General features: G+C 47.3%; 1 protein-coding gene across 1 annotated transcript in view; it reads left to right on the forward strand.

Moving 5' to 3' along the window:
* The window catches only part of TCERG1L (transcription elongation regulator 1 like), a gene marked incomplete at both ends in the record, with an annotated part of 204,936 nt that overhangs the window by 22,270 nt on the left and 159,276 nt on the right, over positions 1-23,390 (forward strand). The window contains one exon of the mRNA XM_081239775.1: positions 17,649-17,834. Within this exon, the coding sequence (XP_081095901.1) occupies positions 17,649-17,834 (186 nt within the window). The remainder of the gene's footprint in view (positions 1-17,648; positions 17,835-23,390) is intronic.

Consider the following 23,390-nt stretch of genomic DNA (forward strand, 5'->3'; position numbering starts at 1 on the left):
GAGAGGGGACCGCTCTTCGTTGTGGTGTGCAGGCTTCTCATTGTGGTGGCTTCTCTTTGTTGCAGAGCACGTGCTCGAGATGCACGGGCTTCAGTAGTTGTGGCATGCGGGCTCAGTAGTTGTGGCCCACGGGCATAGTTGCTCTGAAGCATGTGGGATCTTCCTGGACCAGGACTTGAACCCATGTCCCCTGCATTGGCAGGTGGATTCTTAACCACTGCACCACCAGGCAGGGAAGTCCCCAACTTATTATTCTAAAGTTACCTCATTTTTTAAAAATGTGGCACTGATATACTAATCTACATATAGATTAACACAATGAGTTTTAAGAGAATTGTTATATAGGACAATATTCTAATACCATAATAGAAGACAGACATAAACAGATGACTCACAGAATGATTATAAATGGTCATTATGCAATATATGGTTTACTCACAAGTAATTCAGGTAATGCAAATTTAAACCACCGAATATAATACTCCCCTATCAAATTAGCACAGACTTTCAAAAAGCCTTGGTGCTCCTTGGTGTTTGCAATGGGGCAATAGAATGTACACCCATTCGTACATGGTATTAAATGTAGTGTGTACTGGGTCATGGAAGTTGGCTTTCAGATCCTCTGAGAAAATTAATATAATCTCACTCAGTGGTTCTCCTTCTGTGGCAAGTTAAAGGAAGAACAAATAAGTATGCACAGTGATTTAGCACCTCATAATTTATAATACCAAAAGGAAAAATGAAATCTCAAATGTCCATGACTAAATAACTGGTTAAGTGAGTTACAATAGAGCAATAAAAATGAACAGTCTTCAACCATTAGTAGAATCACGTTCAGAAGATTATTTAGACAAAAGAATGCTTTTGTTTTCGTGAATTTTTAAAAGCAGGTAACAACACGAAGGAACAGGATGGTACCAGCTTTGAGAGCATTGTACACACACAGTTCACACACATGCTGATCAAAGATGGGAGGAAGCATCTGGAAATGTTCATAATGGTTATTTCTGGATACTGGATGTAATATCTTTTATTTTTCATTTTTAATGAGCATGCATTACTTAGGTTATACAGAATTTACTTATACAGTGTAATACAGAATGCCATAAAATACATGAACATACTTCTTTCTTCTTCAAGCCATTGAAAATGAGAATATTCGGTGCTGTTGGAGCCTCTCAGCAGCCATGTGACTCTGACAGCACTGTCATGGAGTTGTGTCCGTCTTAGAGTTGCTGTTTCCACAAAGAAACAGCCCCGCTGAGGCAAAGCTTGATTTTTTTTAGCCACTCATCATATCTGGGTAAGGAGGAGTTCTCCATCTTACAGCCGCAGCGTTAGGCGTCTGGAAGAACGCTGGGCAGAGGTCTCTCATTTCCCCCTTGGACTACCCTGTGGAGCCTTGGGGTCCAGCGCAGGTGGCAGCACAGTGGTGTCCCCACAGAGCGCCCACCCTGAACGGTCCGGTCTGGCTTCACCTGAGATCCTATGTCCAGGTGCTGGTGCAGGTGCGGGTGTGGAGTGTAAAGTGTAAACAGACTAATCACTCCTAGTCGGGGATCGGCCCCACTCACTAGGAGGTCAAACTATGATGTCCCCACTGTCCCTCTGTCTCAGCCCTCAGACTGGGGGTTGTGGGGTGACCCCATGCCTCGCGATTTCTGGAGGAAAAGGATAAACAGATACACCTTTCAGGTCCCCAGTTTTACTTAGAAAGTTGGGGGAGACACTCTACCTTGCTATCATGGAAAAACAGATGTTTCAGGAGAAGATGCAAATGTGTTTGACTCTTAGAGATAACAGGAAACCCTCAAGGGCACTTTAGCCTTGTGGTGGCCAATTTAGTGTCTGTCCTCCACCCAGCTAGTGTACTCGTGCCTCCCTCCAGTTCCTGAGAAAACTGTTTTGGATGCTGGCAACCGGGGCGGGGGGATGCCTGTCCAAAGGCCGACTCCGCCCGTGACAGCCAGTGGGTAAGAGCTTTTATAGACAGAGGAAGGGGACTACATGCAGAAGCAATACAGTCAGCTCTGGCAGTCATCTCGAAATTGGTCATCGGTGGTCTGACCAGCATCATCTTGATTGTTTTAGGTACAGGGAATCTTCAGTTCCAGGGTAGGTTTGTTCCCATTTTCTTGAGGCCAGTTCTTGGAATTGTGGCAGCTTATGTCATGGCTCCAGCCTGGTTATCATGGAGTTAACTTCCTCCACCTGGCGGGGGTTTCAGTACCTACAAGACAGCTCCCAGAAGAGGGCTCAGAATATGATCGATAGCCCTTAAGAAGGAACTAAAGGTCCTTGACTATACTTAATGACTAAACTATTATGATTTGGTCTCCTTTGACTGTTTTCCTCTGTTTCTGCATTTTCTCACTTCTCTGATTAAACTTATCCTTTGGCTAAATTTTTTCCACAGACAAAAGGCAGGCTGAGGACATGGGGTCGGGGGGGGAGGACCATAGGGTCCTGCTCCGCTTCAACTCCACTAAATATTTACAAACATTGCTAGTGTTTCGGTGCTTTGCCATACGTGATGCACTATTGTAACACAGTTTTGCATTCTACTGTGATTTAATATTTTAATATATATTTCTCAATAATAGCGTAAATTAGTAAATGTTATCTTGAATGAATTTTTCAAAATCCAGCAGATGAGGCAGTTTACTTAACATCAGTACGCCAGAGAAAGCGATTTCCAAAGTTTCACTGTCTGAAAATATTTTGTAGACACTTTGGCATCATTTCTTTATAATGCTTTCTGAGACTTCTTATAGGCATCTTAATCTAAATTGTCAGAGTCTTTCACTTGCTTTAAAGGATGCAACGCTGCCTTGCAGAACCACAGAAGAGTTGATGAACAGGAAAAGGATTTGTTTCTTTCCTTCTACTCTCGAGCTCTTTCATTTCACTTTTAAAATTCTGCTTTTACCTTTGCTGTCTAGGACTTTCGGTGCAGCATCTAATGCAGGAGGGACAGCAGGGACTCTGCAGTTCCCGTTTCCAAGGGATGCTGCTAATACTTCCCTCTATCAATGACATGGATTGTAGATTTTATTAACTACCTTTCCTGGAGCTTAGGAAAGCTCACTCCATTCCTAGTTCGCCAGTGGTTACGTTTTGTTATAGTAATTTAGATATGACTGAAAAGACTGGTCAGCTCAGTGGCCCGTACCCACTTATCTCTAGAATTGTGTAATGAGAAATATTCATCAGAGTATACATTTTTTTCTCAGATTACATACGCTTGTGGTCTGATAGCCAGGAAAAGAGCTAGATAGATAGGTTCTTAGATTTCTCTTGAGTTACAGATGATCACCAGGATTTTATTTCAGTCAAAGTTTAGGTTCAAGGCCTATAAGAAATAAATGGTGAGAAATAATGTTTTGATGCAAATTAAATATTCAGCTTCCCCACCATGATTTTCTTCCTTTAAGCATTCAGTGTCAGTGTCACTCAGGCAAGAATATGTGTTCTTAACAGGGCAGTAGCCTTGTCTGTCTAATTTACTACTGAACCTCCAGTGCCTGGTAGAGTGTCTTGTCTCTAACAAGCACATGGCAAATATTAAATCAATAATCAATACCACAAATATGGATTGAGCCCTACCACGGACCAGGCGCTGGCATATGTGCTGGTGGATAGTGCAGTAAATAAAACCAATTAAAACTTCTGCTTTTGGGGCTTCCCTGGTGGCGCAGTGGTTGGGAGTCCGCCTGCCGATGCGGGGGACGCGGGTTCGTGCCCCGGTCCGGGAAGATCCCACATGCCGCGGAGCGGCTGGGCCCGTGAGCCATGGCCTCTGGGCCTGTGCGTCCGGAGCCTGTGCTCCGCAACGGGAGAGGCCACAGCAGTGAGAGGCCCGCGGACCGCAAAAAAACAAAACAAAAAAACAAAAAAAACCTCCTGCTTCCCTAGGTCTTACAGCCCGGCTTATTGTGTTAATATTTTCGCGTCTCACTTGTTGTATTACTAGACTGAAATACTCTTAGTGGGAAGTTTTCAGATAGGGAGACCTGGTCTTTCAGGTGTGACCCTTGGGGCTGCTGCCCCTGGTTTCTGTGATGAAGAATCAGTTCCTTTCTCCTTCCAAATATCAGCAACACTACAGTCTTCAAAAAAAACTGCATCAGGAATCACAGAAAATAATGTGTGTTCCTACAACTCCCTGCATGTCATGACCATCTTTGTTTTAACTGTATTTCTTGAATGCATGTAAATGTGACTTCAGTTAGAATTCTGAGAAGCTTGAAAGCTTAAGATCTCAGTACCTAGCTATCCCGTGAGGTTTAGGAGATGAAGATTTGGGTAAAATCTTTCTAAGTGCCTTTGTAGAAGAATGGTTTTACATTTGTATCCAGCAGTATTTACCTTTAGGTTTTGAAGTTGGTAAGCAGGGGCAGACCAGGTGTTTTGGACCATGACATTGATAAAACTCACTATCCTCTTTAAGGAAAAGAATACAAAATCACTAGTCGGAATTAGGGCTGGAGTTTGTATGAATGAAGACCCTGGGGCTCAAGCCTCATCAGCTTAAGGCAGATCTGTCTGCCTTTGGAAAGAATAGAAATATGAGTGTTTCCCAATAATCAAGCCTTGCATTTTTTCTTGTGATAATGACCTGGTGGTCTTGAGTTTTACTTGCAGTTTCCTTGTTCCTCTGGCATCAACTCAAATGCCGTTTATATAAACAACGTATTATTCAATCTTTAAGGAAAATAAGTATTCATTTCAGGTAGTGTTATCCTCAGTAGAGTGGATTTTTTACATTGGAAATGAGCCTTGAATCTCTTCTGAACTAATTAGCCTATTTGCATCCATTCCCTGTGATAGAGAGACAAACCTACCTGTAGATTTCCTCATGCCATGCAGGCAGTGCAGGGCACTCGTCAGAGGCGTTACTGCGAGACTGTGCACGTGATGGACACTCACAAATGTCCACTGATTCAGGAAAAGGAAAATTGGATGCACTGTGGGATGCAGAGAATGGGGTTTTACCATTTGCAATAGAAAAAAGAAGGCTAGTGACTGTTGGTGGTAGATTGTTGCCCTTGAGATCCTAAGGGGCACATGAACTTTGACGGATGAGCGGAAAGGAGTCCTCAGAGGACCACGGCGACTTTACAGCTGAAACCTTGTGATGGACGCTGAAGGCCAAGACATCAATGTGAGACACAAGAGGAGGGGCAGGGCCACAGGATTCCGTGGATGACGAACCTTGTCTGTATGCTGGAGGGATGCGAAAAGACAGCCCAGGAGCCCTAACTCAGGGTTCCTCTGGCCGCAGAGCCTCTGGTGACAAGTCCCACCGCTGCCCGTCCTGAGCCTGCCACAGGTGGCTCTCCAAGGCTACGCAAGTAAACATGTGGCTGTTTCCACACGAAGGAAACAGGTGCGTGTGTATCTTCCCAGAGGCACCGATGTCACGGGTAGCTTAGTGTTAAGGATGCAGGCTGGCTCTGCTCGGCTCCATTACAAAGGGAGACTCTCTCATCAAGGAATTCCCAGTGGAAAGAGGAAGCACCGCCTGAGAGGGTGGCTTCAGCAGGGCAATGGAAGGCGGAGGAGGGGCTGGAAGTGGGTTTGGACGTGTTTGCATTGGGTGTCACAGCCACCTGAGACCCGCTGCAGCCGTGAACGCATCCATGTTTTATGCCTTCGGACTATTTATGGACTGTTTCCCTGTCACGGTCGGGGTGGATCTGTTGAAGCGTGACCATCCTCTCGGGGATGCTGGATGGCCGGCGTCCCTCCAGGTCCATCTTGATTTTCTGTCTCCTCTGCTTGGAATTTCCATGGATTCTAGGCTAACGTGGCCACAGTCTTCTCTTTGCGTTGGGCACAGTAAACGTGCAACATAAGTCTGTCTCACCAGTGTCACTGCTCCCAGGGACCCTTCACTTTGCTCTCAGCTCTGATGGTATGACTTTTCTTTGGCCTTTCCTGGGATGCTTTAGGCCATAAGAAATCTAGGTGTGACAGGATCCCTGGAAGTTATTGGCAGGAATGGCAGTTACAGGTAAATATATTGCAGCCAACGGTTACTCTCCTGCCTGCCTGCCAACTGCTGCCTTCCTTTTTTTTTTTTTTTTTTTTGCGGTACGTGGGCCTCTCACTGCTGTGGCCTCTCCCGTTGCTGAGCACAGGCTCCAGACGCGCAGGCTCAGCGGCCATGGCTCACGGGCCCAGCCGCTCCGCGGCATGTGGGATCTTCCCGGACCGGGGCACGAACCCGTGTCCCCTGCATCGGCAGGCGGACTCTCAACCACTGCACCACCAGGGAAGCCCTGCTGCCTTCCTTTTTGCTTTCTTCCCCCTTCCCTTCCTCTGTCCCTTTGTAAAGTCAGCACATGTGTCGAATGCCTTAAAATTGTAAGAAAAATGACGAGTTTTTCTTTGAACATGAACTACGTGCAGACGCTTTATAAGGACCTTGTTGTGCACGGGGATGACTTCACCGAACCCTCACAGGCCTCTGTGGAGCCGGTAACAGTGTCCTCACCTGCCCTGGGGGACACTCGTTCTACAGTGAGGCTGGGCCAGTTTCCGGGAGGGCAGTGTTGAACCAGATCCACGTGGGCTGCCGGAACTGGCAGTTCTGAGCCTGCCCCAGGCTCCCTGGGCCGGGTCTGCGTGTGAGGGGAGAATTCTGTTCCCTCCTGTTCCTGTGTCAGCAGGGTTATCACCCCCCAACCCATCCCCACCGATGGATGCCTTGATTCTGCAAACTCAAATACTCATACTTAGGGCATCAGTTCCACAAGGACAGGCACAGTTGCACCCTATTTGCTGAAACATGGATTCAGTGCAGCACATTTTAGCAGCAGCTACATATGATGAGAACATTTTTCTGAAAATTCTTGTCTTAGACGTTCCTATTCTCAAACACCGAGCATCTTCACTGGGGTTTTGTATGGAGCCCTGATCCAGTAGCTGTTTCCTGGAAGCGTGTTTGGGTTTTGAGGAGTGGAGATGTCAGTGTGGACGTGACCCATTAAAGCCCCTTTCGCTGCCCCAACGAGTCCTGTGATGGGCCGCACACTGTTACCCGAATGGGGCTCGGGGCGGAACCCACCCTTGGCAGGTGCTGAAGGGAAAGGCGGGTTTGGTGTCCCCGTTACAAGGCTGTCAGTCATCTTAATTTCATAATGAGGAGAGACACCATCAAGCAGGAAGTTTCCTAAAAATCGTCAGCTGGTTGATTGCGTCGCTGTCTAAATGTGTCTCTGAAGAGAAAGATGCGAGGTGAGCATCATTTCCTGTGCTTTATTACTGCCATGGGATGTTACGAGACAGGTAAGAGGTGAGTGTAAATCGTGTGCATTGAGCATAATGAAGTGGTTGGAAAACAGCTGCCTGGTGCTGAACAGCATGGTGTTGGTAAACGCCTCGCAGAAGCCCTTCCCACACTTGTGTTGTTGTGCAGACAGACGGGATTGTGTCCTGTTTGAAGGTCAACAAAACCTCGGGCTGCCTGTGACGGATAGAATCCATCTGCTGCAGCTTTCACGGGGAAACGCGTTTATTTCAAGGCAGAAGGTTACGTTTTTGCCAGTGCCACTGTGTTCTATGGAAAATGACACTCTTTTTTTTTTTTTTTTCTTTTTGCGGTATGCGGGCCTCTCACTGTTGTGGCCTCTCCCGTTGCGGAGCACAGGCTCCGGACGCACAGGCCCAGAGGCCATGGCTCACGGGCCCAGCCGCTCCGCGGCATATGGGATCCTCCCAGACCGGGGCACGAACCCGTATCCCCTGCATCGGCAGGCGGACTCTCAACCACTGCGCCACCAGGGAGGCCCTAAAATGACACTCTTTTTGGGGACAGCCACGTGCACCCTGGGACCCTCTATGGGAGAGGTGTGGCCGGACCCCCGAGGGTGACCCTGCTAAGAGTAAACTCAGAGGTTGGAGAATCTGCTTGGACCCACTGAACCCATGAAACCACTTACGGGATGAATCCTTCAGGAGACAAATGTTGCCTGGCAACCACTCGGTTGATGTGGATTTGTTAAGCACCTGCTCTATACCCGGTATCTGGGTGTGTCCCATGAGCACAGCCCTGCCCTCAAGGAGTTCATGAGTGTGTGGTCTGGGTGTCCTGGTGGAAAGTGTGTCTGTGGGAGGGGCAGTTGCTCTGCTGAGCCCGCCCTGGGGTCCAGCCCTGGGGTCCGCTTGGCCAGAGTGCATGGCCGTGTCACAGCCCCTTCCCACCCCAGGCCCCTGAGCTGCACACCCCACCCCTTCCGCAGTGGACCTGGGATTCCAGAGCAGGTGTGGGCCCAGAGCGGGAGGCCGTGCTGCCGGGGCTCCTCAGATGGTAGTGTCAGCCGGTCCATTGTTGGCCTCATGAAGATAGTTCCTACGCTGCTGTCTTCCACTCTTCTTCACTGACTCAGTTCATTACAGCAATCAGGACGTGTAGATTACCCAGTATTAGTGGCAATTTGTTCTTCGGGGCAGTGTAATTAATCTCTAGTTTTAATAAAGTGAATATTCAAATTATTGTGTACCAAGTTACATGAAATCATAAAAAATAACAATAAATTAGTATTTCTAAGCTGATGCACAAAGCTGAGTGAATTTTCCCCCTCTTAGCATTAGGTAACTCATATGTCCTTGCCTGGCACCATCTGCCATGGGGGGCGGCAGGGGGAGGGGAGGGCTGGTCCATGCCCCACCCCACCCTCCCCCAGGCGATGCATGCCCCTCCCGAGGGGTGACTCTGCTGAGGTGCATGGACTTCTGTCCAGTGGAGGTGGGTGCTGGTTCACAGTGACCAAGTGGGTCCAGCACACCATTGGCGCTTGTGTCGTCAGGGTCCCCAACAGAGATACACATCAAAGCCATGCCATCTGCTTCTCTGCTCTGTGGGAGGGGACCCGGCTGAGAGGGTCCCCAAGGCTGGGAGGGGAAGGGGCCGGATGAATCCTGGCTGGAATTCAGTGCCAGCTTCAGGGCCGGAAGCAGCTTTCATCCTATGGTCGGTGACGAGGACCTGGAGGGATCGTCAGGCCTGGGTGGGGGGCTCCAAGCACCACCATGGGGTCTTCAGGGTCGGTGCCCACAGACTAGATGTATCAGGGGTCACTGGGGTGTCCCAGTGCTGGGGCATAGCTGAAAATGAGTACGGTGTGCAGACAAAGCTGGAGTAAAATGAGTCAAATAGCAGCAGTGCCTCCTTGGGAAGGGCTGGTTCCTGATGAAGTTTTAAGTGAAACAACCAGACTGAAATCCACCCTTTGCAGAGCAGTTCTGTGCCAGACATGTCTGCAAATCAAGAAAAACCAAGAGGAGGCTCTGTGGGTAGATGAAGAGGATTTGTACGGGAAAGTCATCTTCCAAATGTCTGAAATGAGGAGAGGCAGCTCAGATGGGTTTAGCAGAAATGAACACATGCGTTTGGGAGCCGGGCTTGTGTTACCGCATTAAGTTATATGGGTCACCCCTAGCCCGGCTGGACCATTTGCCTTGGAGGGAAAAGGTTCTTTTCCCCTTCGGATTTGTGTAGCCAAATAATGAAACCGAAGCTGAGATGGATGCAGCGCCAGCTTTATTCAGTGGCCAAAGAATGGAGAAGTGGGAACTTGGTTCACAGGTCGACTTCTTGCTCACTTGGGGAGGGGTTTGATTTTAGAGTCAAGACAGAGGGAGGAGGGGTGAGGCTGAAGATGGGGAGGCCCATGCATTAGTCTCCGGGGAAGGGCAGGGCTTTCCCGGGGAGCGGGCTGCCACCCCTTTGTATCCTTTATCAGTCCCTGACTTCCAGTCATGGCATCATTCCGCTGGGTGTGTCATTTAGTCGCTAATGTAGTAAAATCAGCCTAGCGTGAGACCCCGGGTCTGTGGGAGGTCAGATTCATCACCGTCTTGGTCCCAGCTGGTTCCATCTGGTTTTTGGTTTTCTCTCCGTGTAGCTTCCTTTCTTCATCTCCAGACCCCGAGACTTCAAAGATTTACGTTAGTTCCTGTTGGGGGGCAGGGAGGCGACGGGTTCTGACTGATGATCCAGCGTCAGCTCTGGCCACGCTGGTGCATCTCCCGCGAGCAGGCATCACCCTGAGAGGTGGTGTTGTGATGCTCCGTCGGTCCACAGGTTGGACTCTGTGCTGAGCATCATTTTAGGAACTGAACCATGCTTTAGAAAGTGAAGACGTAGGTCCTTCTAGAAATGCTGTTTCCCAGTCTTCCCTTTCCAGTGCTTCTAGGTCCAGGACCACGAGGTAGGTGCAGTCACAGCCCAGCAGGGGAAATGAGGGGCGAAACTTGAGAGGGCTGTCACTTTTGTACGACACGCCAGACCAGACAGTGGGAAGCGGGAGATTCAAACAGAGGGTTTTACTTCCCCTGGGGCATTCCTCACAGCAGACTGTGCATACGTATGCCTCCCACCGCTGACTCTTACTCAGGGACACATCCTGACATCGTTTTCCTATTTCCTAAAAAAATGGAGATCACCCCCTGATGCCCAGGCTCACGTCGTGGCTGAGCTAGGCCACCAGCTGAGCGCTGCAGCTCTCTGGGCCCCCTGAGGGAGGCAGATGCACTCATAGGTGATTGTGTCAAAAGGGGACACAGAAAGGGGGCTCTTGGGTCAAAGGGCCTTGTCAGAGCCCTCCCTCCGGGGCAGGAGGCAGCAAGGTATGAGACTCTGTTACTTGTGGGTCAGCATGTAACAGGGGGGTTTGGGGGAGATGAGAGGTGTCGCCTGGGAAGGGGGTTGTGCTTGCTCTGTGGTATGGGGGGCTGGCGGTTCTGGCAGGGGGAGAGGAGAGCCCCCCCCCCATCCAGCTTGCAGGTTATAAAGGCTCCGAGGGAGGGCACAGTCTGGGAGAAGGAGCAGGGAGATGTCAGTGAGCTGTGAGTGCAGGTTGCCAGAGTCGCCCACCCACTACCCATGGCTATTCTTGGTAGACAGACACTCCGTCAGCACCAGGGTGCTGTCTAGGTGCTGGGGTGGCAGAAAAGACAAATGTGGTGTGTGTCTTGAGGCGCTCACAACCCGCCAGAGCCGATCACGAAACAGATACTTTGTTGGGCAAGGTGAGAGCGGCCTTGGAGCTTGGGTGACCATCCAGCCCAGCTTACGGGTTTGCTTCCTCGGAACATGGAAAACTTTACCAAACCCAGGAACTGGATGTCTTCTTTAGAAAACTGCCGGAATGGCCAACACCATGAAAGGGAAGCAAAATCAAACAGGTGTGCAGGAGCTTGGCGCTGGCTTGTCACTTAGACACCAAGGCCCATCACTGCTCTTCCTAAAAGGAGCCAGGTAAGCACTGACAGATTTCCTTAGTCCCCAGAGCTGGGGGTCAGGGCACAGGGACACGACGCCCTCAGAGCAGAGGGGAGGAAGGAAGAGCCTGTGCCCTGGACTCTGTTCCCCCTCCCTCCCCTGTGCCTGTTGTCAAAGCCTCACATGCTGCCAGAGACCCCAGACGCTCCTCCTGGTGAAGCCTCCACATAGGGACCACTGCCTGAAGTCACCCCCTGACCGGTCCTGTTTGCAGAAATAATTACCAGTTGGCAGATACGCCGCCTGAAGGATTCCACCAGAGCTGAATCATATGCTAAACGGACATAATAAACTAAATTAGCCGATGACTATTTGCTGTTTTGAGCACATGGCTGAGAGGAGAGCACAGCATCGCCTGTGTATCAGGTGAGGTTCCCCTTCATCGGAAGACCTGCCGCCATCCTGGTGTTTCCTCCGTGCCCTTTATCCCAGGATAAAGGTCTTCCTCTCTACGTGGTGTCCTCAATGTCAGATGCTACAGGCGAGGCCTTCGTCCTGCTCTTTTGTAAAGATTTGGAAGCTAAATGTCTAGCATCTTACCTACTCTGCAGCCCACTAGTGGTTACAATTCTGGGGCTCCTGTGATGCCAGAGCAGGCCTTCCACACCAAGTATTCCTCCAGGAGGGATGAGGTAAATGTTGTCTCCAGCACTGCCGTCCCCGTCTTCCTCTGGGGAACGCGGCCAGCGACGGAGAACCTGGGGCTGAGAGCAGCTCTGTTCCAGGGCAGGCCTAAGAAGAAGAGAAAACCCAAGGGAACAGGAACAGACCAGACTGTCCAGCCTGAGCGGACACCCCTGAACTCGCACAGTCCCCAGTTAGCCTCTCAGCCTGAGGCCGGATGGTTAGAGCCCCTGCCTGTCCCGCCGTCCCAGGGCCACCAGCCTTTCTCTTCCTTTTTTTCTGTTGAATCCTGGGAAAAGCAAATCCAGCTGCTGGCTGGGTTCCAGTTTTGGAGGCAGGTACCGGGAGAGGTCAGTGGTCAGGGTGCCCGTGAGCACAGGTGGCCGCGCAGAGCCTGCCAGTCCTCTCCTGTGAGTCTATCAGCGTGTCAGTGACCGAAGGCCCCCGTGCGGACAGCAGGGTGGCCTCTGGTAGCACAAAGGAGAAAGTCTTCAGATGCTCCAGCCCCGCCCAGGAGTCTAGCTGGGCTGGGGCACGTGTTCAGCCAGGTGGGCCCCAGTGCCAGCCCTGCAGAGGCACTTGGGCAGACACGCCTGGCCTTGAGTCAGTGCCAGCTTTCTCCAGGGCTCGTGTGAGTCTCTTGAACCCCCCTGAGTCCTGCTCTCTGGCGACAGACAGGGACCGCAGAAGTTCTCCTGCATCCAGCCATCCTGGGGTCACTCAGACTAAAAATGCAAACGAAGCCCCTTTGCAAGTCAGGCCATCAGAGAGGGATCTGGAGGGAGGTGGCCGTGCCGGAAGGGGCAGCACAGGGCGGGATGGCTGCAGCACCCCCCCCCCCAGCTGCCTGCCTGCAGAGAAGCACAGGGTTAATTACTGTTTTGCCTAAAACATTGATTTTTTATTAGTGATGCTGACAGGATTGCCTTTCTGGCTTATCTCTTAGCTGGCTTAGCAGGTTTTTTTGGGCTGGGCCTCTTATCTCAGTTTATTTACTCAACTAAGGGATTCTCTGCAGTCCTTTGGGGAAAGCAAGTTATGATAATTACTTATCAGTCGACACAGTTTGTTGAGTGCCTGCTCATCTTCCAAGACTCAGCTCAAGAGGCATCTCTCTGGGAGCAGCTGGCATCCCAGGGCCCCTTCGGCCCCGCCTGCCTCCTGGCGGGTGATTATCTGTTTGCAGCAGTGTTTCCTATGGTAGCATCTTCCTGGCCGAGCTGTGTGCCATCTGGCAGGTGGAGATGCTCCGTAAATGCCTGAGCTGGGGGCGGGGGGATGGAGTGGGAAGCAGGAAGTTGCCAGCAGCCCCAGCCCACGCTCCAGATGGGGATCAGGGGTTACCATTGGTCAGTGGAGTTTCCTGAGCCCCTCCTCCCACTTCGCAAGTTACCTCTCCCACCTGCCGGCCAGGGTTGAGCTCCTCTGTGCTCTCTGTGTCCTGGAGGTTGGGAGCCAGATCCTGTTCCCACACCAGGTGCCTGGGTCTGATATCAACACACAGCGCACGTGCGCAAGGCCTGAAGCTGGTGGGAGCTTGGCAGTGATAAGACCCCTTCTTACCATCTCATCTCATCCACCAATTATGACAGTAATTTTGTCGACATTGGTTATTAACTTTTTATCTCCACTGATACTATGCAGTTGATTTTGTGAACTAACTGATGAGTGGTGCGTTTTTATATGGACCCAGATGGATTCAAAGCAGGTTAAAATCTATCTTTCCAGCGTCTTTTTTTAAAGAGGTAGATAAGGTTTACTTACTTTTTTTTCCTTTTTGTTTGACTTATCATTTCTGACAGCAAAGTCATGCAATGATAAAACTGTTCCCACACTTCCATCTGTAAAATGCTCTTGCCGTGGCACTGTTTCTTTTAAGTCACTGTTGTTACTTTCTCATTCTCTGCTGAAGGGTCATCTTCGTTTTGAACAAAAGATCAAGTTCATTCAACAAATTCATCAGGTAGCCTATCACTGAGGTCATTGAACTTGGCTTTGAGAATCGCAGTTCTTTGAAGCCCTGTGTCACACCAATGGAGCTGTCTCTGAACAGGGCCAACAAGTGGTTAAATGGCAGTGGAAACACCTGTGGTAAAATAATATAAATAAAAGAATCTTGAAGGAGGGAAGCTGAATTTACAAAGAAATATTTGTGTACAGCTTCATAGTGTGTGGACTTTCACAGAATTGCCTCATTAACTGACACGCACACTCAAAATGCTCACCCCGTTTGGCCCTGAACAACCATCCTGGAATGGGCAATAAATAGGCAACACCTATTATGATGGGGGCTGGTTAAGTGAGCATGGCAGATTTGTGTGGCGGTTCCACTGCCTGGAATACTAGTCTCTGATTAATAACTGGACTTGGGAAGGCCATATAATGACAGGAGAAGTGGGAGAGCAGTGTGTGCAGCGTACTGGTGGTCCACCACCGGTACAGCCAGACCATGCCTCTGGAAACTTCTGCTTAGCTGCATGGCAAAAGATCAACAGTGTTCAGCTGGGGGACCATAGGGACATTTTTAGATGCTTATTTACTCCATTTTATACCTTTTCTGTAATGTGTTTTCATTGTTAATTAAGACAATATATATTGAATAGTGTGGGTTTTTTTGCTGACTTTATATCTGTATGTGACAACAATGAGACACCACTACACACCTGCTAGAATGTCTAAAATCCAGGACATTGACACCAAGTGCTGGTGAGGATGTGGAGCAACAGGATCTCCTTCATGGCTGGTGGGGATGCAAAACGGTGCAGCCACTTTGAGAGACAGTCTGGAAGTTTCTTACAAAGCAAAAGGTAGTCTTACCATTGTGACCCAGCAGTCACACTCCTTGGTATTTTTCCAAATGAGTTGAGAACTCATGTACAAACAAAAACATGCACGCAAATGTTTATAGCAATTTTATTCATAATAATAAATACTTGGAAGCAACCAATATGTCCTTCCATAAGTGAATGGGTAAACTGTGGTACATCCAGACAATGAAATATTACTCGGTAATAAAAAGAAATGAGCTATCTTGCCATGAAAAGACACAAAGGAACTTTAAGTACATACAGCCACACCGCTGAGATATTGCTGCTTTGGTTCCAGACCACTGCAGTAAAAGGAATATGGCAATAAAGCAATTTTTTTGGTTTCCAAGTGCATATAAACGTTGTGTTTGCACTACACTACAGTCTATTAAGTGTACAATAGCCTAATGTGTAAAACAATGTACATACCTTAATTAAAAATACCTTATTACTAAGAATTCCTACACAATCTGAGACTTCAGTGGGTCGTAATCTTTTTGCTGGAGGGCGTTGCCTCGATGTTGACGGCTGTTGACTGGTCAGGGTGGTGGTCGCTGAAGGCTGGGGAGGCTGCAGCGATTTCTTAAAATAGGACAGCAGTGAATCTGCCGCATCAGTTGACTTCCTTTCAAGCATGATTTCTCAGTAGCATGCGATGCCATTTGATAGCATTTTACCCACAGTAGAACTTCTTTCGAAATTGGAGTCAATCCTCTCAAACCCTTTCACTGCTTTCTCAGCTAAGTTTATGTAATATTCTTTATCCTTTGTCTTCATTTCAATAATCTTTATAGCATCTTCACCAGGAGCAGATTCTATCTCAAGGAACCACTTTCTTTGCTCCTCCCTAAGCAACTCCTTCCTCATCCATTAAAATTTTATTGTGAAATTGCAGCAATTCACTCACATCTTTGGCTCCACTTCGAATTCTAGTTCTCTTGCTATCTCCACCACATCTACAGTAACTTCTTCCACTGAAGTCTGAACCCCTCAAAGTCACCCATGAGGGTTGGAGCCGTCGTCTTCCAAACTCCTGCTAAGGTGGATGTTTTGATCCCTTCTCACCAATCACAAGTACTCTTAATGGCATTTTGAAGGATGAATCCTTTCAAGAAGGCTTTCAATTTACTTTGCTTAGATCCACCAGAGGAATCGCTGTCTATGGCAGCTATAGCCTGATGAGATGTGTTTCTTAAGTAATAAGGCTTGAAAGTCAAAATAACTCCTTGATCCATGGGCTGTAGAATGGATGTTGTGTTACCACGAAAACAACATTAATCTCCTCTCCATCTCCAGCTCCTGGGTGACCAGGTGCATTGTCAAGGAACAATCATATTCTGAAAGGAATCTTTTTTTCTGAGAAGTAGATCTCAACAGTGGGCTTAAAATGTTCAGTAAACCATGTTGTAAACCAATGTGCTGTCATCCAGGCTTTGTTGTTCCATTTATAGCACACAGACAGAGTAGATTTAGCATAATTCGTAAGGGCCCTGGTATTTTCAGAATGGTAAATGAACACCGACTTCAACTTAAAGTCACCAGCTGCATTAGCCCCGAACAAGAGAGTCAGCCTGTCCTTTGAAGTTTGAAGCCAGGCATTGACTTCTCCTCTCTAGCTATAAGAGTCCTAGATGGCATCTTCTTCCAATAGAAGGTTGTTTAATCCACACTGAAAATCACTAATGATCTGAGCTAGATTTTGTGGATAACGTTCTGCAGCTTCTACATCAGCACTTGCAGCTTCACCTTGCACTTTTGTGTTATGAGATGGCTTCTTTCCTTAAGCCTCATGAACCGACCTCTGCTAACTTCAGACTTTTCTTCTGCAGCTTCCGAACGTCTCTCAGCCTTCATAGAATTGAAGAGAGATGGGGACTGGCTTTGGATTAGGCTTTGGCTTAAGGGAATGTTGTGGCTGGTTTGATCTTCAGACCACTCAAATTTTCTCCACATCAGCAATAAGGCTGTTTCTCTTATCATTTGTGTATTCACTGGAGTAGCACTTTTAATTTCCTTCAAGAACTTTCCCTTTGCATTCACAACTTGGCTAATGGTCCAAGAGGCCTCACTTTCAGCCTGTCTCAGCTTTTTACATGCCTTCCTCACTGAGCTCAGTCATTTCTAGCTTGTGGAGATGAACAGGCAGAGCACGTGGGATTTTTAGTTTTGCATTTGGCAAAACTCATAGAATGTACAACATAAACAGTGACCCCTCATGCAAACTATGGACTTTGGGTGATAATAATGTATCAGCGTTGGTTTATCCATTAATGGTAACAAATGTAGCACCCAACCCAAAAGGGCGATAAGAGGGGAAACCGGGTGTAGGGGAATATGTGGGAATTCGCTGTACTTTCTGCTCAGTTCTTCTGTAACCCTAAACCTGCTCTATAAAAAATTAAATTACATTTTAAAAATCTGTAAATGCCCATCATAGGACGTTTGGAAAATAGAGAAAAACAGAAATAAAAAGAAATTCAAGGACCTGGGAGTGAGCATGCCCTTTCGACTTAAAGTGAGAGACGTGTGACTCTGTCCCTAAGAGCTAGAACATGCTTGGCATCTAATTGACCAAATGAAATTTGTTGACTGACTGTATAGTGTAGAAGTGGAAATGACTGTATAATGGGCTTTGTTTACTGAGCATCGTATTGTGAGCTGCAGCAAAGTGCTTCTCTTTAAGGCAGGAGTGTCCCCTGGTGACTGTGAGCCTTGTGAGGGCACACAGCTCTGTGCACAGGTGACATTCGGGTGGGTAAAGAACTCATCCCACTTATTTCAGGGACAGTGGCCCAGGGCACAGGCTTCCAAGAAAGGGGGTTACCACAGCCTTGTTTTCTGGCTGCTCGTATGTTGCATGAGGAAATGGCATCATCTCCAGGGGACACCGGGCATCCTGTGCTGACCTCCCTGTCCCCACTCTGCAGGTGGTCATCACAACAGCCTTAAGCCTGTCGGCAGCGGCCCCACTTTTGCCATCACCACTGCCACCGCCACCATGGTCTCCATGGACCCCCAGGGACTTGGGGGCCCGTCCCCCTCCAGCGTGCAGCCCTGCCACTTCCTGACCCTGGCGCCCATCAAAATACCCCTGCGGACCACACCCTTCTCTGGTAAGTACACAGCCTGGTCTCTCAGAGCCTTGGGCTGGTTCAGAGTCCACCGTCCCCCAGATTCATGGTTCCCTGCGTTCTTGTGCTGGGGGCGTCGGGGGAGGGCTCATCCTCAGATCACGCAAACGGACCTCAGTTCCCTTGACCAAGGTCATGTTAGTCAACCCGGGCATTTTCTGCCATAAAGCAAAGTGTAAAGTTTCTGTTTGAAAAAACGAGGCATTCCTTTACTAACTCTTCATGGGGAGTGATGCACATGACCGAGAAATTTCTAATTTTCGTGTGTGGGGCTTGGAAAAAAGCAAAGGCAACATGATGGAAAACAGTTAAGCATCGGAGTTAATAAAACACAAAAAGGTACAAAACTCAGACTCGCATGGGGCTCTCACTGAGCCATCCCTCCTGGGCTGGCCAGCCGGGCCTGCTCTGAACACATGGATTGGGGTCCTCCCCACCATGGCGGGACTGGTGCAGAGGTCCACCAAAGCCCGTGGCTGAGGAAGAGACAGGGTAGCCACCAAGGTTTGGAGCTCACCCATTCAGTGGGTGTACTGTTCTAAGTCCGCGGGGCGGAGGCGGGGCTGGCAGACATTCTGGTGTTGTGAGCGATGCTGAGATGCAGGATGAGATGCGGAAGGCCTGGTCCTGGATCGGTTGCAACTTTGTTGTCCAAACATGTTCTCAGCTGTACGTGCACATCTGCTAACTGTCAGCAGCACTCCACGTATCCCAGCTGTCCTGGTGAGTGCATGTTTGGGTCTGTCCTTAAATGTCGCAAAAACAGCGTTGACTTGGAATAACCTTTAGTAAGTACTGGAGTCTTGGGAACCAGCACTATTACTTGAGTTTTAGTTTTTCACGTGATACAGTAAGACTTGGATAGAAATTCTGTGGAATTATAATATTAATTCTATACTAGAGTTAACCCTAGAATTGTATACTAGCATTATATCATTAATTGTTAGGTTATCAGTGATAGAAACATCTCTAGATTGTGAGATACATATCTTTTTTTCATGGTAGAAATAGATTAACCTGGTTTCATTACTTCCCAGTTTGGGGAGTGTTTTTGGTTTTCTGGTCGTGTTTCTAGTAAATCTGATGTCGTCTTCTCAACACTGGACCTTGGCTTCTGTGTTTCTATGTTGACCTGATAAACTTGTTGGTAATAGAATGTTGTATTCTCAAGAACAAAATCTTATTTCTATTTCAGCGTGTTAGTGAACATGCAGTTAGGGTGTGACGGGGAAAATAAATAAAACACATGGATAATCTCCTGTGTGGAACATAATTTACAGCTGTGTCAAGATTCTGGTTTTAAAATCCATCAGTCCACTGGCATTTAATAAGGATGACTTACTATTTTCTGAGCAAATTAATCTTAGAAAGAACCCAAAACCAAACCCTGTGTACCCCAGGGGCGGCTTCACTCTTCATGTCTCTTATATGATTTATAAAGTGACATAATCATTAGGCATCTTTCCATGTTGGCATTTTATAAGGCTCTATAATCAAATCTGCCATAATGTGCATTCAGTTAGAAAAAGACAACCTCCATGTGATCTATCTTGTACAAAACTGCCAAAGTGGACAGTCAGAAGATGAAGGGGCCCTACTTAACAGGTGGCTTCTGAAATGGCCTTTGTCTTGCTGGCATTGGTCCCTTTGATCTGAAAACCCCAGTCACTACAGGGGTTGAAACTGGGGCTGTGGGTCTGGACCAGTGACCCCAGCCCAGTGGGTGGTCCCTGAGCTCTTTGACCAATCCCAGTGTTGGATATGGTACTGCCAGGGCTGCCCCGTAAGTGGTTCTCTGGCAGGGAGGACCACCTACCCACCTAGAAGGGTTGCCGTGTCTCTCCTCTTGATGTTAGAAGAAGGCATTTGAGAGAGACTGGCCAGGTCCCTGATGAAAACCTCCTCAGAATTTCCCTTGAATACTTTGTGAAAACCAAGCCTTGAAGGAGACTGAGGGCAGACAGCTTGTCCATCAGAGCTGGGTTTTTTAAACCCCTGTCAGTAGCCCCATGGAATGAGAGCCAGTGAGACTGAAGAGTAGACTGCCTTGATTCTCAGTGGAGGTCCAGGTATTCTGCTCGGAAATCCCTAACCCCCCTGAAAACAGATGGAGTGGAGGAGGGATGGGGATAGGAGAAAGGAGGGCTGGTGGAGGGAGGGGGGCCAAGGGGATAGAATGGCATCGACAGAAAAAGAGATTTCATAGGCCCAGAAAAACACACTTCTCTGGGAAGTTTGCTCCATATTCAAATTGATTTTATAAAAGCACATGAACTTTAATTTATCTACAGATGAATAATCCTGCTTTTATTCAGAAGATAATAATTCCCATTTTAGATAAATGAGTTAGACTATTTTATTTACACCCTAAGCTTGGTGAGAAAAGCTAGATAACCTTAGAAGCCCTATGTGGTTTAGCTTTATGGTTCTCAACTGGGGGCAGTTTTGTCCCCAGCAGATAACTCGCCAGTGACCAGAGACATTTTTTGGTCATTGAAACTTGGTGGTTGCTACTGGGATCTAGAGGATAGAGACCAGGGATTCTGTTACACATCTGACAGCAAAGGACAGCACCTGTGGTAAAGGATTATCTGGCCCCAAATGTTATTAGGGCCTCCATCAAGAAACCCTAGTTCATGTTCTAGATGTCCACCTAAACCATGGAAACCAGGACTGGTGTATGAAGAAGAAGTTCTGGTCCAGTAACTGTAGGACCCAAAAAGAAGAAGGCTCTGTGCTGGAAAGATCAGCCATGAGAGTGGCTGAATCATATGCCTTTAACAAGATTTAGGATTTCGAGTAAGACACCCTATTTAAAAAACCCCTTGAAGGAGATTGGTTCAAGATGGCGGAGTAGAAAGACATGCTCTCACTCCCTCTTGCAAGAGCACCAAAATCACAACTAACTGCTGAACAGTCATTGACAGGAAGGCACTGGAACTCACCATAAAAGATACCCCACATCCAAAGACAAAGGAGAAACCACAATGAGATGGTAGGAGGGGTGCAATCCCAATAAAATCAAATCCCATAACAGCTGGGTGGGTGACTCACAAACTGGAGAACACTTATACCACAGAAGTGTACCTACTAGAGTGAAGGTTCTGAGCCCCATGTCAGGCCTCCCAATCTGGGGGTCCAGCAACAGGAGGAGGAATTCCTAGAGGATCAGACTTTGAAGACTAGCGGGATTTGATTGCGGGACTTCGACAGGACTGAGGGAAACAGAGACTCCACTCTTGGAGGACACACACAAAATAGTGTGCGCATCAGGACCCAGGGGAAGGAGCAGTGACCCCATAGGGGACTGAACCAGACCTACCTGTTAGTGTTGGAGGGTCTCCTGCAGAGGCGAGGGGTGGCTGTGTCTCACCGTGAGGACAAGGAAACTGGCAGCACAAGTTCTGGGGAGTACTCCTTGGTGTAAACCCTCCCAGAGTCCACCATTAGCCCCACCAAAGAGCCCAGGTAAGCTCTAGTGTTGGGTCGCCTCAGGCCAAACAACCAACAGGGAGGGAACCCAGCCCAACCCATCAGCAGACAAGCAGATTAAAGTTTCACTGACCTCTGCCCACCAGAGCAACAGCCAGCTCTACCCACCACCAGTCCCTCCCATCAGGAAACTTGCACAAGCCTCTTAGATAGCCTCATCCACCAGAGGGCAAACAGCAGAAGCAAGAAGAACTGCAATCCTGCAGCCTGTGGAACAAAAACCACATTCACAGAAAGATAGACAAGATGAAAAAGCAGAGGGCTATGTACCAGATGAAGGAACAAGATAAAACCCCAGAAAAACAACTAAATGAAGTAGAGATAGGCAACCTTCCAGAAAAAAGAATTCAGAATAATGATAGTGACGATGATCCAAGACCTCAGAAAAAGAATGGAGGCAAAGATCGAGAAGATGCAAGAAATGTTTAAAAAAGACCCAGAAGAATTAAAGAACAAATAAACAGAGATGAACAATACAATAACTGAAATGAAAAATACACTAGAAGGTCCCATTTGTTTATTTTTGTTTTTATTTCCATTTCTTTAGGAGATGGGTCAAAAAGGATCTTGCTGTGATTTATGTCATAGAGTATTCTGCCTATGTTTTCCTCTAAGAGTTTGATAGTGTCTGGCCTTACACTTAGGTATTTACTCCATTTTTAGTTTATTTTTGTGTATGGTGTTAGGTAGTGTTCTAATTTCATTCTTTTCCATGTAGCTGTCCAGTTCTCCCAGCACCACTTACTGAAGAGGCTGTCTTTTCTCCACTGTATATTCTTGCCTCCCTTATCAAAGATAAGGTGACCATATGTGTGTGGGTTTATCTCTGGGCTTTCTATCCTGTTCCATTGATCTATATTTCTGTTTTTGTGCCAGTACCATACTGTCTTGATTACTGTAGCTTTGTAGTATAGTCTGAAGTCCGGGAGCCTGATTCATCCAGCTCCGTTTTTCTTTCTCAAGATTGCTTTGGCTATTTGGGGTCTTTTATGTTTCCATATAAATTGTGAAATTGTTTGTTCTAGTTCTGTGAAAAATGCCAGTGGTAGTTTGATAGGGATTGCATTGAATATGTTGATTGCTTGGGGTAGTGTAGTCATTTTCACAATGTTGATTCTTCCAATCCAAGAACATGGTGTATCTCTCCATCTGTTTGTATCATCTTAAATTTTTTCATCAGTGTCTTATAGTTTTCTGCATACAGGTCTTTTGTCTCCTTAGGTAGGTTTAGTCCTAGGTATTTTATTGGTTTTGCTGCAATGGTAAATGGAAGTGTTTCCTTTATTTCTCTTTCAGATTTTTCATCATTAGTGTATAAGAATGCAAGCAATTTTTCTGCATTAATTTTGTATCCTGCTACTTTACCAAATTCATTGATTAGCAGTTTTCTGGTAGCATCTTTAGGATTCTATATGTATAGTATCATGTCATCGGCAAACAGTGACAGCTTTACTTCTTCTTTCCAATTTAGATTCCTTTTATTTCTTTTTCTTCTCTGATTGCTGTGGCTAAAACTTCCAAAACTATGTTGAATAATACTGGTGAGAGTGGGCAACCTTGTCTTGTTCCTGATCTTAGTGGAAATGGTTTCAGTTTTTCACCATTGAGGACAATGTTGGCTGTGGGTTTGTCATATATGGCCTTTATTATGTTGAGGAAAGTTCCCTCTGTGCCTACTTTCTGCAGGGTTTTTATCATAAATGCGCGTTAAATTTTGTCGAAAGCTTTCTCTGCATCTATTGAGATGATCATATGTTTTTTCCCCTTCAATTTGTTAATATGGTGTATCACATTGATTGATTTGCGTATATTGAAGAATCCTTGCATTCCTGGGATAAACCCCCCTTGATCATGGTTTATGATCCTTTTAATGTGCTGTTGGATTCTGTTTGCTAGTATTTTGTTGAGGATTTTTGCATCTATGCTCATCAGTGATATTGGCCTGTAGTTTTCTTTCTTTGTGACATCTTTGTGTGGTTTTGGTATCGGGGTGATGGTGGTCTCGTAGAATGAGGTTGGGCGTGTTCCTCCCTCTGCTATATTTTG

Source organism: Mesoplodon bidens (assembly GCF_964165515.1).
Source record: "Mesoplodon bidens genome assembly, chromosome: 1".
Lineage (NCBI taxonomy): Eukaryota > Metazoa > Chordata > Mammalia > Artiodactyla > Ziphiidae > Mesoplodon > Mesoplodon bidens.